Below are 13,170 nucleotides of genomic sequence, written 5' to 3' on the forward strand. Positions count from 1 at the left end.
TTTCCTGGCTCAAAATTAGGCAAAGGTGGTACCCCAACCCTTGCACTCTACCGAAATACTTTATATAATATGTGGCTACACACTCTTAAAAGACAACTATTAAATCTGTCTTGTGTTAAATATTTTGACATGCTTGGGTGCAAAAGAAAACTAAGATCCACTTCTGACGTTACTCATCTCTGCGATGTCAGGACCCGTGTGGTCCTGTATGCAAGGTTGCCAGATTTAATTTACAGTACGGCTATTCTCCCGCGCAAAATCATGTTTTGCCTTGCCAACACACAGAGGCTGTGCAATATTTTGGTTTGAGTTTTGAAAGCTGGAAAAACCCTGTGTTTAGATATAGTATAGAACGCCACCCGCCAAAGTGGCTAGTAAGAATGACTGTGTTACCCACCACAGCCAAATTCCACCCACATTTGGCGGGTGGCAATGTAAAGCCCTGGTGGTTAGGTTTAGGGGGACGATTAGTAAAAGTAGGACATACTGTGCAAAGACATTTACACAAATTTGTACAAAAGAATTGACATCTTATTTTTTTTCAAGCCTTGGGGAGTGGGAAGGACTTTCTCCACGTAACCCTATGTGTGTTTTTTTATTCATTTATTTATTAATTCATTAACATTTTTTGTTTACACTCAAAATGTAAATGCGCCAGAGTTAGCTAAAAAGCTATTTTTCATCTGTTTGGGGGGTACTTTACCACCTAAATCTATTCTGAGCATTACGTTTGTTAATGTTCTTTTCATCTGGGGATGGAGGTGCTTGTTAATCCGCTGCCAGTCAGTGATTACAGGCTATTGAGAAGGCAAAGCATTTGGACAAACTTGCTTGGGAGAGTCTAACGCAGCCCTGAAGACGCTGTCTTCATTCCACAGGTGTAACTGCTGTCGTTTCAGTCAGTTGGATCAGGGCTTTGGGCTCCCTTATCAGACTGCCAATTTGTGCTTTGGTGTGGAGAGTCCTGCCAGTACTGTTACTGGAACGGCTTCTCGTTGTACCATTTTGCATCGGGGGGCATTATGGGCTTTTAATAACTCCTGGGTGTTGGTTTGATTGCTGTTTCTGAGTGAATGGTAATTGCCTGTGGCTTTTGCATTGGCATTGGATAATGCAAGTTATAGAATACTGTCTGCATAACAAATGGATATAATCCATTGCTTGTGTGTGTGTGTGTGTGTGTGTGTGTGTGTGTGTGTGTGTGTGTGTGTGTGTGTGTGTGTGTGTGTGTGTGTGTGTGTGTGTGTGTGTGTGTGTGTGTGTGTGTGTGTGTGTGTGTGTGTGTGTGTGTGTGTGTGTGTGTGTGAGAACCTCCTGCTGAATGTCACACTCAGTGTCTCTGTCAGGCTGGAAATCCGTCTCCCCTCTTGCTGAAGCCGTTGGGGTAGTAAAGCACAGACGCTCCATTGCTGCTCTGGAACGGGACTCTTCCCCCCTGTTGTAAATCTCACCGTTTATCCCCTAGAGAGCTGCCTGGGAGGGCTGTTACTGATGTTAATACACTCCAGGCACCAGTTATTAAATAAAACCATCCAATTTCCAAAGTCATGCCAGCAAAATGTTCAGGAGGCATGATGAGATCAAAACCCAGGCTGACAGTTTCTTATCTACCACGTAAACTCTATCAGATATAGTGCCTTTGAAAGTGTAACTTCAAATTTAAAAGTATCCTGTGACCATTGTGAATTTATTATGAATTATCCTGTGACCATTATGAATTATCCTGTGACCATTATGAATGTATTGTGAATTATCCTGTGACCATTATGAATTTATTATGAATTATCCTGTGACCATTATGAATTTATTATGAATTATCCTGTGACCATTATGAATTTACTGTCACAAATCACCTTGCAAGATTACTCTCCAGTTAGCCTGCTAGCTAGTGCTTTAGATTTAGCACAGTGGGGCTCACATCTAACACGCTTGCTAATGTACAGCTGTAAGAGTGAATTCAGCCAAAAGAGCACACATAAAACCATAACCAGTTATCCATGGCATGCTATCAACTACGGACGGCTAGTTACCTGAGCATTAACACAGCCTGACAAACAAGAGTTTTAGTAACCCACAAAACACAGCTAAAACAGCAGTCCCTTGCCAGCACATCAGAAAGCAAAGACAGTGATTGACCTAACTCCTGGAGCTAATGCAATGCTGAGTTAGTACCAGAGAATGGTATCAGAACCATGGAGTGGAGAGGAAAAGCCAGCTAGTGGTTTCAATGAGCATAGAGGACATGTTTTAAAATGAATGCAACCTACCATTTACATCAGTGAGCATAGAGGATGTGTTTAAACCAGACCTTAACACAACAAACAGACACACTATCCAATTTCCCTGCCCCCCCCCCCCCCCCCACACACACACACACACATTATCCACCCATTTACTTTTTAATTTGAGTAATTTAACAGACATTTATCCAGAGCATTAAATAGGAGGCTTAACTTAACGACAGAACCCCTCTCTTGCATGCAATTACCCACCCATCTCTCCCACTTTGTCCATCTCTCTCTCTCCATCTCTCTCTCTCCATCTCTCTGTCTCTCCATCTCTGTCTCTCCATCTGTCTCTCTCTCCATCACTGTCTCTCTCCATCTCTGTCTCTCCATCTCTCTCTCTCTCCATCTCTCTGTCTCTCCATCTCTGTCTCTCCATCTGTCTCTCCATCACTGTCTCTCCATCTTACATGTTTACACACTCTCAGACACACGGCCAATGCAGGGAGAGACCCCGAGGAGGAGGGGATGTTCAGAAAGGAGGGATGTGGATGGTGGGGGGTTCATGTTGGCACCGTGGGCATGGTCAAGGACACGTCGAAAGCACGTCTCTCAGGTCTTGGTCCTCTGATGTCTGTGAATCCTCCCAGCTGTGCAGCGTTTCAACAGGGACTATTATCAGCCCACCGCCGTCGCTCGCCGCGTTTCCCCGTGCTCCGAGGCACGTACGATATTCTAATGAGATCCTTTAAAGTCAATTTACCCAAACCACTCCCCCCGAAGACAACCAGGCTTGGAGGAGGAGGAGCGGAGAAGAGCGGGGAACATGGCTGAGATCATTTCCATGCAGATAGCTTTTTTCTCTTCTCTCTAAAATGATGTTCCCTCGTTCCAATTTGCTGAGATGTGTCTCGCTCCGTCTAGCTCCGGACAGCCGTGATTAAAGTGGTGTGGGCCTTTCTTCTCTGAGCACCAGCCATTACTGATGCCTGAGGTAAAAACTGCTGAAGCTGCTGGAGTCCAGTCAAATGGATCTGACTTCAATAATTGAGCCACTCCAGTACAATAGCAGGGTGGTTTCCCTCCACAGTGGGGCATTGTATTAGGCTTCTCTGTCTTCTCTTGCATTAGAACAGGGTTGGCTGGTAATCCTACTCTTCTTAGTTCCGTTTGTGTCCATCTGTATTTTAATGTCTCTGTCCATTTATTCTTTTACATTTATATCCAGAGCGAGTTATTGGAGCAATTGCGGTCAAGTGCCTTGCTCAAGAGCATATCCACTTTTTTCCTCCTGGCTTGGGGATTCCAACCAGCAACCTTTCATATACTGACTGAATGCTCCAGCCACTAGGCTTGATCTAGCCACTAGGGCCGCCATCTTGGCTCTCAGTGTGTGTGTTGCATCTGTCTTCTGTAGCCGTCCACTTGCCTCTATGGCAACTGTAGCCAGACAAATCCAAATCACTTCACTAATGTAGGTGGAGCCGGACTCCAAGCCAAAACACTGTGCCATTTTCTCTCCACAGGGATCACAGAGAGGCGGGGGTTGTTATGTGGGGGACTCACAGGAGGAAGAGTGGTGAGGGATGAAGAACAGAAAAGAGAAAGCGTTGCTGATGTATTGCGTTAACTTACATCCTTTCATCTCCCTGCTCCTGGCCTTCACATGGCTCGAGAAATGCCCTGGATTATGCCAGAGAACAGGGGAGCATGCAGTGTTGCCAGATAGACAACAGCGTTAATTAGTGATTTTTCAGATCATTGCTGTAATGGACGTAAGATTTGTAGCATGACAGTATTCAACACAGTTCAGTTATGTTGGAGAAACAGAAAGCCTGTCTCCTCCACATTCTCTGTCTCCCATGCATTTGTTGATGTGTTATTAGCATAATTAGAATTAATTACCTATTACAAGATGGAACAAAAACAAGTTTTAATCTGATTGTTCTCTCTGAAAGCAGATTTGGATTTGGGTACACGTGTTCAGTTGGTTTTAGTATATGACCTTGAAACCAAAGCAATAGCCATGGCTGTGTGCTAGCAGAACGGTTATGTAAGTGGCCAACCCAACCTCTGGTTTACCATTTTAAAGTAAGAGACCCTAGGCTATACTGGAGGAATGCTTGGGGACTGTTCTCCTGATTAAAAATGAAGTGTCTCAGTTATACAGCGCTCCCCTGCTTTCAGAGGTCAGGAGAGGCTTGTTCACTTGTCTTCTAGCCTAGACAGACACAGACAGTTGAGAGTCCCCAGAGGTCCTTGGCCTCACAGAAATGAGAACATGGCCCTTGGCCTCACAGACATTGATTTCCTTGGCATCTTGTTAGAGCATATTATTGACGTCCAGGTAAACTAGAATTTATAATTAGTTATTAGTCTTCGTAGCAAAGACACCATTACAATATTACTGCGCTCATGGACCTTCAGCAGTAGAAAACATTGTTGACATTGTCACCTCACTGCAGGTAGTCTGTTCTCTAGGCCTTTCTAGTGCTCCTAACATTTAGACCAATAGTTAGTGGTCCATTCCTGGGTCTTAGCAGTGGGCGGGGCTGTGTGGACAGGAAGTCCCTGTTGAGTTGCTATGTCGCCAGCGCTGTGTGACGTCAGTGTTCCTGTCATGGCGTTCTGAGACAGGGCTAGGTCTGGGAGTGACAAGGGTGAGGGCTGGGTCTGGGAGTGACAAGGATGAGGGAGGATAAGGGCTGGGTCTGGGAGTGACAAGGATGAGGGCTGGGTCTGAGAGTTGTGATGGTTGAGGGCTGGGTCTGGGAGTGACAAGGATGAGGGAGGATGAGGGCTGGGTCTGGGAGTGACAAGGGTGAGGGCTTGGTCTGGGATTGACAAGGATGAGGGAGAATGAGGGCTGGGTCTGGAAGTGACAAGGATGAGGGAGGATGAGGGCTGGGTCTGGAAGTGACCAGGGTTAGGGCTGGGTCTGGGAGTGACAAGGATTAGGGAGGATGAGGGCTGGGTCTGGAAGTGACAAGGGTAATGGCTGGGTCTGGGAGTGACAAGGATAAGGGAGAATGAGGGCTGGATGTATGCATGACAAGGATGAGGGAGGATGAGGGCTGGGTCTGGTAGTGACAAGGATGAGGGAGGATGAGGGCTGGATCTGGTAGTGACAAGGATGAGGGAGGATGAGGGCTGGATCTGGTAGTGACAAGGATGAGGGAGGATGAGGGCTGGATCTGGGAGTCTGTGATTTAAAAAAAATAATCCGGAGTGCAGTGTACATTCACACAGCTGAGAGTGAATTTGTAACTACACAATGAAACAAATTTGCATTCAGTAATGCGAAGTGCTCTGTCCAGTGTCTTTTTAAGGAAGAACGATGTTGGGTGTCGTCTGCACTAGTATTCTGATGGCATTATTGATGACCGGGTGGCATTGTTGATGACCGGGTGGCGTTGTTGATGACCGGGTGGCGTTGTTGATGACCGGGTGGCGTTGTTGATGACCGGGTGGCCGACAATGACATGCTCGAGTTAGTCATCTTCACACAACAGCTGCAGCCCTTCCAGGGAATCTGTTATCTGTCTTGTGACTAATATTCAGTGTGATGAGACTCTGAGTAACGCTAGAGTGTTCAGAGCCACAAACTGACCTGCTTTATACTCTCACAGTGGCCTAAAGTATTGGCATCATTACATTTTATTCAAATAATGCACTGTTTCTTCTAGAACACCATTTAAATTAAAAGATCTTGCTTCTAAGAACCGGGGTTACCTTCAGACACAAGGTACAAGACCTTTAACTCTCACCATCCGCCACCAGGTCAGTGAAAAGGGTTATAGGGTAGAAGACCCACTGCTGAGACAGGGACATACGAAAGGCTGACAGCAATTGGCAAAATCACCACTGAACATGCCACTATATTTCTGGGACAATCTGCTGTAGACAGATGAGAGCGCATTAGAGCTTTTTGATGAAGCACACAATGCAGAAAACGAAGTGAGGCCTTCAGAGAAACATAGCCCTTCCCCAGGGGTTGGATGGTGTTCTGGGGTTGCTTTAATGCCTCTGTCCCTGGGTGCCTTGAACATGCACATGGCTTAATGTAATTAGGGGAAAAGCCATGTCCAGCCCAGTATCAGAAAGCTGGGTCTCCATCGCAGATCCAGCAGGACAGTGACCCCAAAACACTTCAGAAAGCACCCAGGACTGTTCTGGTCAGCTCAGATCTCAGATCTTAATCCCATTGAAGATTGTGGAGAGATCTAAATAGGGGGAATCTTAAAATCTGGGAGAACTGGAGCAGTTTGTGCTAGAAGAGTGGGCCAAACTGCCAGTAAAGAGGAAGCTTGTCCAAGACTATAGGAGACGCTTGATTGCTGTTACTTTTGCCAAAGGCTGTGCTACCAAACATTGAATCTAAAGTGTCAATAATGTTGCCTATGCCATTTCTGATTATTCTCTGATTTAAAGGATTATTTAAGTTCTGAATCAAAAACAAAGGTTCTGTAATATTAACAATGAAATGAAAAAAATGTATACACTACACCTGCTCGTTTACCATTTGTTTTATCTGTACTGCTTGCGTACAGATAAAACAATATACATTTCAAAGCACCATTAGGAAAAGGAGCTCTAAATCATGCCAGGAGCCCCATGTTGATTGCACGCCGTGATCCTGAGAACAGCCATTATATTTGGAAATGAAAGACAGGAGAGCCTGTATATAACACACAGAGGCCATCTCAATCTGTTTCCTGTTGTTAAAGAGAAGGCAATACTGTAGTCTGGTAAGGGATTGGCTAACAGTGCTCATTTCATCCCTTACAAAGCCTTGCAGGTGTCACATATGATGTAGAAAATACAAAGTAAAATGAGAATTATTGTTAAATCTTAAAGTATGTGTTTATATTTATAGTTTGATATATCTATGGCATAAAGCTATTCATTATTTACCATGATGAACATAATAGCTTTTGAATAGCTTTTTATGCTGTAAAGGATTTATCAAACCCTGTGTGTGTGTGTGTGTGTGTGTGTTTGTTTGTGTGTTGGTGTGTGTATGTTGGTGTGTATGTGTGTTGGTGTGTGTGGGTATCCTCAGAGTGTCTGTATGTTGGTACCATGCGTTCAACTCATCTTCTGAACCAATGATGTCTCATGTCTCAAAGTGATCGATAAGACGGATTCTTAAAACCTCCCTGATCCGAATCCCCTGATAAATGTCCACCACTCCACCTTCCTCCTTCAGCCATGGCTCATCCTGTCTTTGCCTCTCCTCCCACCTCCTCTTTCTATCTCCTCAGGAGCACTTCACCCCGGAGTGTAAGTTCAAGGAGTCGGTGTTTGAGAACTACTACGTGACGTACTCCTCCATGATCTACCGGCAGCAGCAGTCCGGCAGGGGCTGGTACCTCGGCCTGAATAAGGAGGGGGAGATCATGAAGGGGAACCATGTGAAGAAGAACAAGCCGGCTGCCCACTTCCTCCCAAAGCCTTTGAAAGGTGGGTCTGTCCTTGGCCCTGGGCAATGCCAGGCCCTATACTGTAATCAGTGGGGAACAATGAGTGACATAAATAGCGTTGTTCTCCTCTAGTTATTAAATTGCATTCAAACTTTTCCTGGCGATTTGCTTTGTCCCGGAACTTGGAACACTTAGAGGTTTGGGGTGAAAGGAATTCCAGGAGAAACGCCAGGCTTCTTTTTGATGGAATGTTTTCCAATCTGTTCCCGATCTTCTCTCTCTGGGTTTTCTGCTGGGAGGAGATTGGTTGTCTGGACTGTGTTACAGAGCGATTTCCCAAAACCAATTCCTATATCAGTGTTGCCAGATGGTGGATGAAGCAGAGACGGCCTCCCACGAGCAGCAGACAGAATAAAAACGTTTTGCCTGTTGGATTAGAGACAGCTAGGTTTTTCATGCTAATGTCATGGTTTAAAATGATGTGCTCCAACTCAGCCAGGCAAGGTTCCTTATTGGAGAAGGCAGAAGAGGGGACAGAGAAGGCAGTGATTTGTTGCTAGAGAGATGGATCTGGCCATACCTCTTTCGCCTAGATCAAGACACAGGCTTACCTGTCAACAGAGAGAGCAAGAAAAGAGACATAGAAATTATCTTTGTTCATGGAGGTAGATATAGAGTCTTGGAGACAGGATGTGCTGGGGGATATTGAGTCTTGAAGATAGTGGTTGTGGAGGGTATATAAAGTCTTGGAAATAGTGGATGTCAATGGGGATATAGAGTCTTGGAGATAAGGGGATGTATAGTCTTGGAGATAAGGGGATGTATAGTCTTGGAGATAAGGGGATGTGGAGGGGATATAGTCTTTGAGATAGAAGATTTGGAGGGGATATAGAGTCTTGGAGATAAGGGGATGTGGGGGGGATATAGAGTCTTGTAGATAGAGGATGAGGAGGGGATATAGTCTTGGCGATACAAGATTTGGAGGGGATATAGAGTCTTGGAGATAGAGGATGAGGAGGGGATATAGAAAGAGCCTCTTGCAGGTAATAAAGATTCCAATGCAGCAGGACTGTAGCTGACCATTTAAGGAGCTGTCCCAGTCCATGGCTCTGCAACTCACCCCATCTCAGCCCCTCCCTCCCTCCCTCCCTCTCTAGAAGAGTGTGCGGTGTGTTAAAGTGCCGGGACAAACAGGGAGAGAAACAGTTGAATCAGATGGAGGTTCCACAGTTAGAGAAACCAATATGAAATGAGGATCAGCGGCCCCAGCAGTGAGGCGGACCATGACCTCCAGGTCATCTATCCAGCGTGCCAGCTGCATAATACCCTGGCTAATGAGCCCAGTATTGATTTCACACAGGTTCCTCTTGAAGTGTACTATTGATTGACCGGTGTGGTCAGGGGGTCTTGTGTGTAGGATAGGTAAAGGGAAGGGAGAGTCTTTAAAGAGTTTGGTCCATGGCTTGAGCCCAGAGGCCCACACATCAGAACCAATTCTGGGCAGAGGCCGTTTGAGGTGAGGCTTTTACAAAAACTGGTGTTTTTGTAAAAAAAAAGGTGACTGGTGTTTCTTCAAAAAGACGGAGGCTTTAGCGCAATGCCGAAAACACTCACAGAATAAAGACCCCGCTTTTCCAACCAGTACCAGGGGTAGCTGAGCAATGGAATGAAAAGCAATAGAATAGAGGAGAATTTGTTTCTTATTTTTCTGCTCAGCTGTTCTCCATCTACACTAGCAGATTCATCCGTGTCTCACCATTTCCTGTCTGACCATTCTGGTGTCTGACCACTTCCTGCCTGAACATTTTCGGCCAGATCACTTCCTGTCTGACCATTTGTTCTCTGACCACTTCCTTTCTGATCATTTCCCGTCTGTGTTCCACAGTGGCCATGTACAGGGAGCCCTCCCTCCACGACCTCACAGAGTTCTCGCGCTCCGGCAGCGGCACGCCCACCAAGTCCCGGAGCGCCTCGGCCGTGCTTAACGGAGGGAAGACAGTGAGCCAGAACGAGTCCACGTAGCCAGGCAGAGGACCGGGCGGTCGTTAGAAGAAGACACCTTACCTCCAGAAAAGCGTGACTTCCAAGCAGAAGGTCACTCCAAAACCACTGGCGGTTCAGGACAACATTTCGACTATTAGATACCATAACTACCACCCGCTACTACCAACCAATCACAACACTCGAATAGGTTCCATTCAAATGACCTTACTTTATCTCTCACTACTCGCTGTCAACATCCAACCAAATTAGTCCATGAACTTTGAGGTTTGACAGACTCTTGACATTTTTTGAAAAGCCATTTGTGGACTCCATTTTCTGTTGGTCACTCTGATGGTATTGGCTGTGTACAGTAAGCTCATCTTTTAAGGTTTTTCCTTTTCCTTCCTGCAGATACTTTTACTCATGTCCTGATCATATAGAAACCAACCCGCTCATATCTGTCAGGCAGGCAGGCAGGTAGAGAGGGGTGGGGGGGGGGTCAGGGCAGCCGAGGAGGGTCTGGACTGCAGCGCTGCAGTGGCTAGAGACGTGCCCTGTTTCTGTGTGTTTACCCATGATGCTTCTGTGACTATGAAGCCTCACCCCCCCTTGCGACGCAGCCCAGTTGACGCTGCGGCTAAACACAGACGTAATGGTAGCTCTCCTGCATTCTAGTGCACACGCTCAGAAGAGCCTCGAGCTCTCTGGCATCGGGGGGGGGAAAGCCTACATTCAGCTGACCTGGAAAGACGGGGGGGGTGTGTGGTCCCCGTTGCTTGAGTGGCGGAGCCATAGCTGCTCCTTTGCTTTGCTAATATTCAGAATAAGCTGAGGGCTTTTAATGTTTTATTGTTTTCTCCCTCGTGTTGTCAATGCGTCCCTCCCAGTATGTTTTTCTGTTTTGTCTCCGCAGCGTAAACGGTTTCAGCTGAGATTGGCCCTTTAAGCAGACAAACCAACCCAGTATACAGGTGCACCTAGAGGTGTCGGGGAGTGTGTTGTGTTAATTAGAGATTTAAAGAAAGTCAAGAGAAATGCAGTGAAAGAAATACATTTACGAAAAAAGGAATGGAATGGAGAATGTGGGAATTAGAAAGCAAATTGGTGTTAAAGTTTTGTTAAGCCGACAGGAAGGACACTGCAAGTTAGTGGTGTGCTCTCAGATTGAAGTATTTGAATCGACTGTTCAATGTCCCTCTGTTTCTATTGTGCCCCATTGTTTTCTGTCATCTGTCCCCTGTGGTCTGTTCCTGTTCCTGTTTTGATCCAAGCCAGTGCTTGTCATGCCTTTCCACTCCCCCTTTGTTGATTCTTATTGGCCTATTCAGATCGCCATTTAAGGACATGGTGATGTCGCCAACCCAGGACTCCTGTTTCGTGTTGAGTAAATTATTGTGGTGATAGTTTTCTATATTACAAAAAATCCTGTGTCATTTTAGGTGGCTTAAACATTTTATAGGATACGTCGTATTTGTCAAAGTGAAGAAAAAAAAAAGAAAAAAAAAAAACATCCTTCTTGGACAGGGCATGTAAAAAAAAATTAAATAAAAATTATAACACACAGTCGTGTACAGAAAGGACCCTTTTTTGCGGGCTAAGTACCCTTTCCCGTTGGCCACATACCTTGTTCATATGGAACATGCTGCCGGGACGCGCGGTTTTCCTTTTGTTTCCTTCGGGGTGTTTCAGGTGAACGGTGTCTGTTGCATGGAGACAACAGGGCCTTGTTGACTGCAGAGCTATAACGCATGATGTAGGCTAAGTGTTTTAAACCCATGTTGAATCATGTGTACCGAAACTAATGAACAACACCGGCTGTCGCTCTGCCTGCGACCTTCCAGGTTGTTTATTATCTGTTGTATACACAAAATGCACTGAATAAAATGTTTATATTAAGATATACTTTTAAAACGTCTCTACTTCCTTGTCTCCTTTGCGAACATATTTCACGCTCCTCGCGGCAGATCAGGCGGCTAGCTTCTCTCACGTAAAAATGGAAGTCAGGGTTACGCCGGTGAGAAAATGAGTGGCCGATTCTGATATTCTTTCAACGCCATCGGTCGATATCAATACCGATGTTTGGTCATTTCTGCAACAGAGAATGAATATTCACATTAAATCCCAAAAAATGAAAAATTGTCAGAAACAACAATTTAAAAAACTCTAACTCCTGTACATTGACTGTAACACTGGATAAGAAGAAAAAAGTCAGTTATAATTAAGCAGGCATTATGGTATTGGTTGTATGTAGCTCAGAAGGAGTTAGAGGTATGCTCACCACTATGGCTCTCTGGATCTTATGATCTAGAAGAAAGCCAAACCATCTGCTCTCCTATCCTCTTGACACCCACCCACACACACACAGTCTTGGGATTTAATTGGCTGCGCTCAGTGAGGCACCAGTGCTAGCTGACGTAACCCTCCCCTCACCCGACCACGGCCCATTCTCTGGAATGTTTGAATACCTCCACAAGATGTCTAGAGCTGAGCCCTGTTCACACCCAATATGAATAATTATGAATAATTAATATTATGCTGTGAGGTATGACACAGAGTGACTTGTTTGCGGTGCTAATTACGTTGGTGGTCTGTCTGTGTGCATTACAGGGCTTTGTGAAGGCCTCTTCTACGTTCTCGTCTACATTGGCCTCCTCTACCCGTTCCAAACACACAGCATTGTGTTGTGCTTAAGAACATCTCTTAACCGTGAAGTATTGGCCATTTACCCCACTTCTGTGGTCTTATGGGTTATTATAAACCGGGTGCTTTGAATCCTGAATGTTGATTGGCTGCTAGCCCGTGGTTTATGAGGCCGTGAACCACGGGTGTGACATCACATTTTACTGCTCTTTGGTAACCGATAGCAGCAACAAGGCCGTTCTAGGGTTTGTGATATATGGCCAAAATACCACAGCTAAGTGTTGTGTCGAGAAGAGCTCTTAGGCGTGGTATCTTTGCCTCATAACACACTCACTGGTGCCTCATTGCTTGATTACAAACCGAGTGCTGCGAATCATGTGACAGATGCTGTGGTGTATGAGATCTGTACCGCGGGTGTGACATCACGTTCTACTGCTCTAATTGCATTCGTCACCGGTTTGTAATAGCGATAAATGGGCTAGAAACTGACACTTTAAACGGCTTACGTTCTAAGCCTGTCCACTCCTGTAAGGTGTACAAGTATGTATATATTATCTCCAGAGGTGAGAGCAAAGTGTATTTTAATTGTCTCCACATGATCCATGGTCAGTTTAGCACTTTAGACTCCAGTAGTTATACAGTAGGAGGGGTTAACTGTCCCCGCCCTGAGGGGTGATGTCAAATCAGAACTCACCTCACATGACAGCAGAGTCTTAGGCTGAATCTCCAATCGCACACACATACATGGATGATGGTGAGGTGTGTACTGTTCAGTATGTAATAAGCTAGTAAGCCAGTATTGGGATGTACTACTTCGTCAATATATTGCGCCTCAACATTAGATCATTTTGCCGCTCATTAACATAACGCCAAGTATGTGAGTATATAGCTTGACACCA

The 13,170-nt window shown here is 45.4% G+C and overlaps 1 protein-coding gene across 6 annotated transcripts in view; it reads left to right on the plus strand.

Moving 5' to 3' along the window:
- Positions 1-11,533, plus strand: part of fgf13a (fibroblast growth factor 13a) — a 130,085-nt gene extending 118,552 nt beyond the window's left edge. For all 6 annotated transcript variants that reach the window (XM_013133656.4, XM_013133660.4, XM_034291812.1 and 3 more), the window contains 2 exons: positions 7,490-7,688; positions 9,534-11,533. In XM_013133656.4, coding sequence (XP_012989110.1) covers positions 7,490-7,688; positions 9,534-9,670 — 336 coding nt within the window. In that variant the 3' untranslated portion in view covers positions 9,671-11,533. The remainder of the gene's footprint in view (positions 1-7,489; positions 7,689-9,533) is intronic.
- Positions 11,534-13,170: the final 1,637 nt, after the last annotated feature.

This window comes from Esox lucius, chromosome 4 (assembly GCF_011004845.1).
Source record: "Esox lucius isolate fEsoLuc1 chromosome 4, fEsoLuc1.pri, whole genome shotgun sequence".
Lineage (NCBI taxonomy): Eukaryota > Metazoa > Chordata > Actinopteri > Esociformes > Esocidae > Esox > Esox lucius.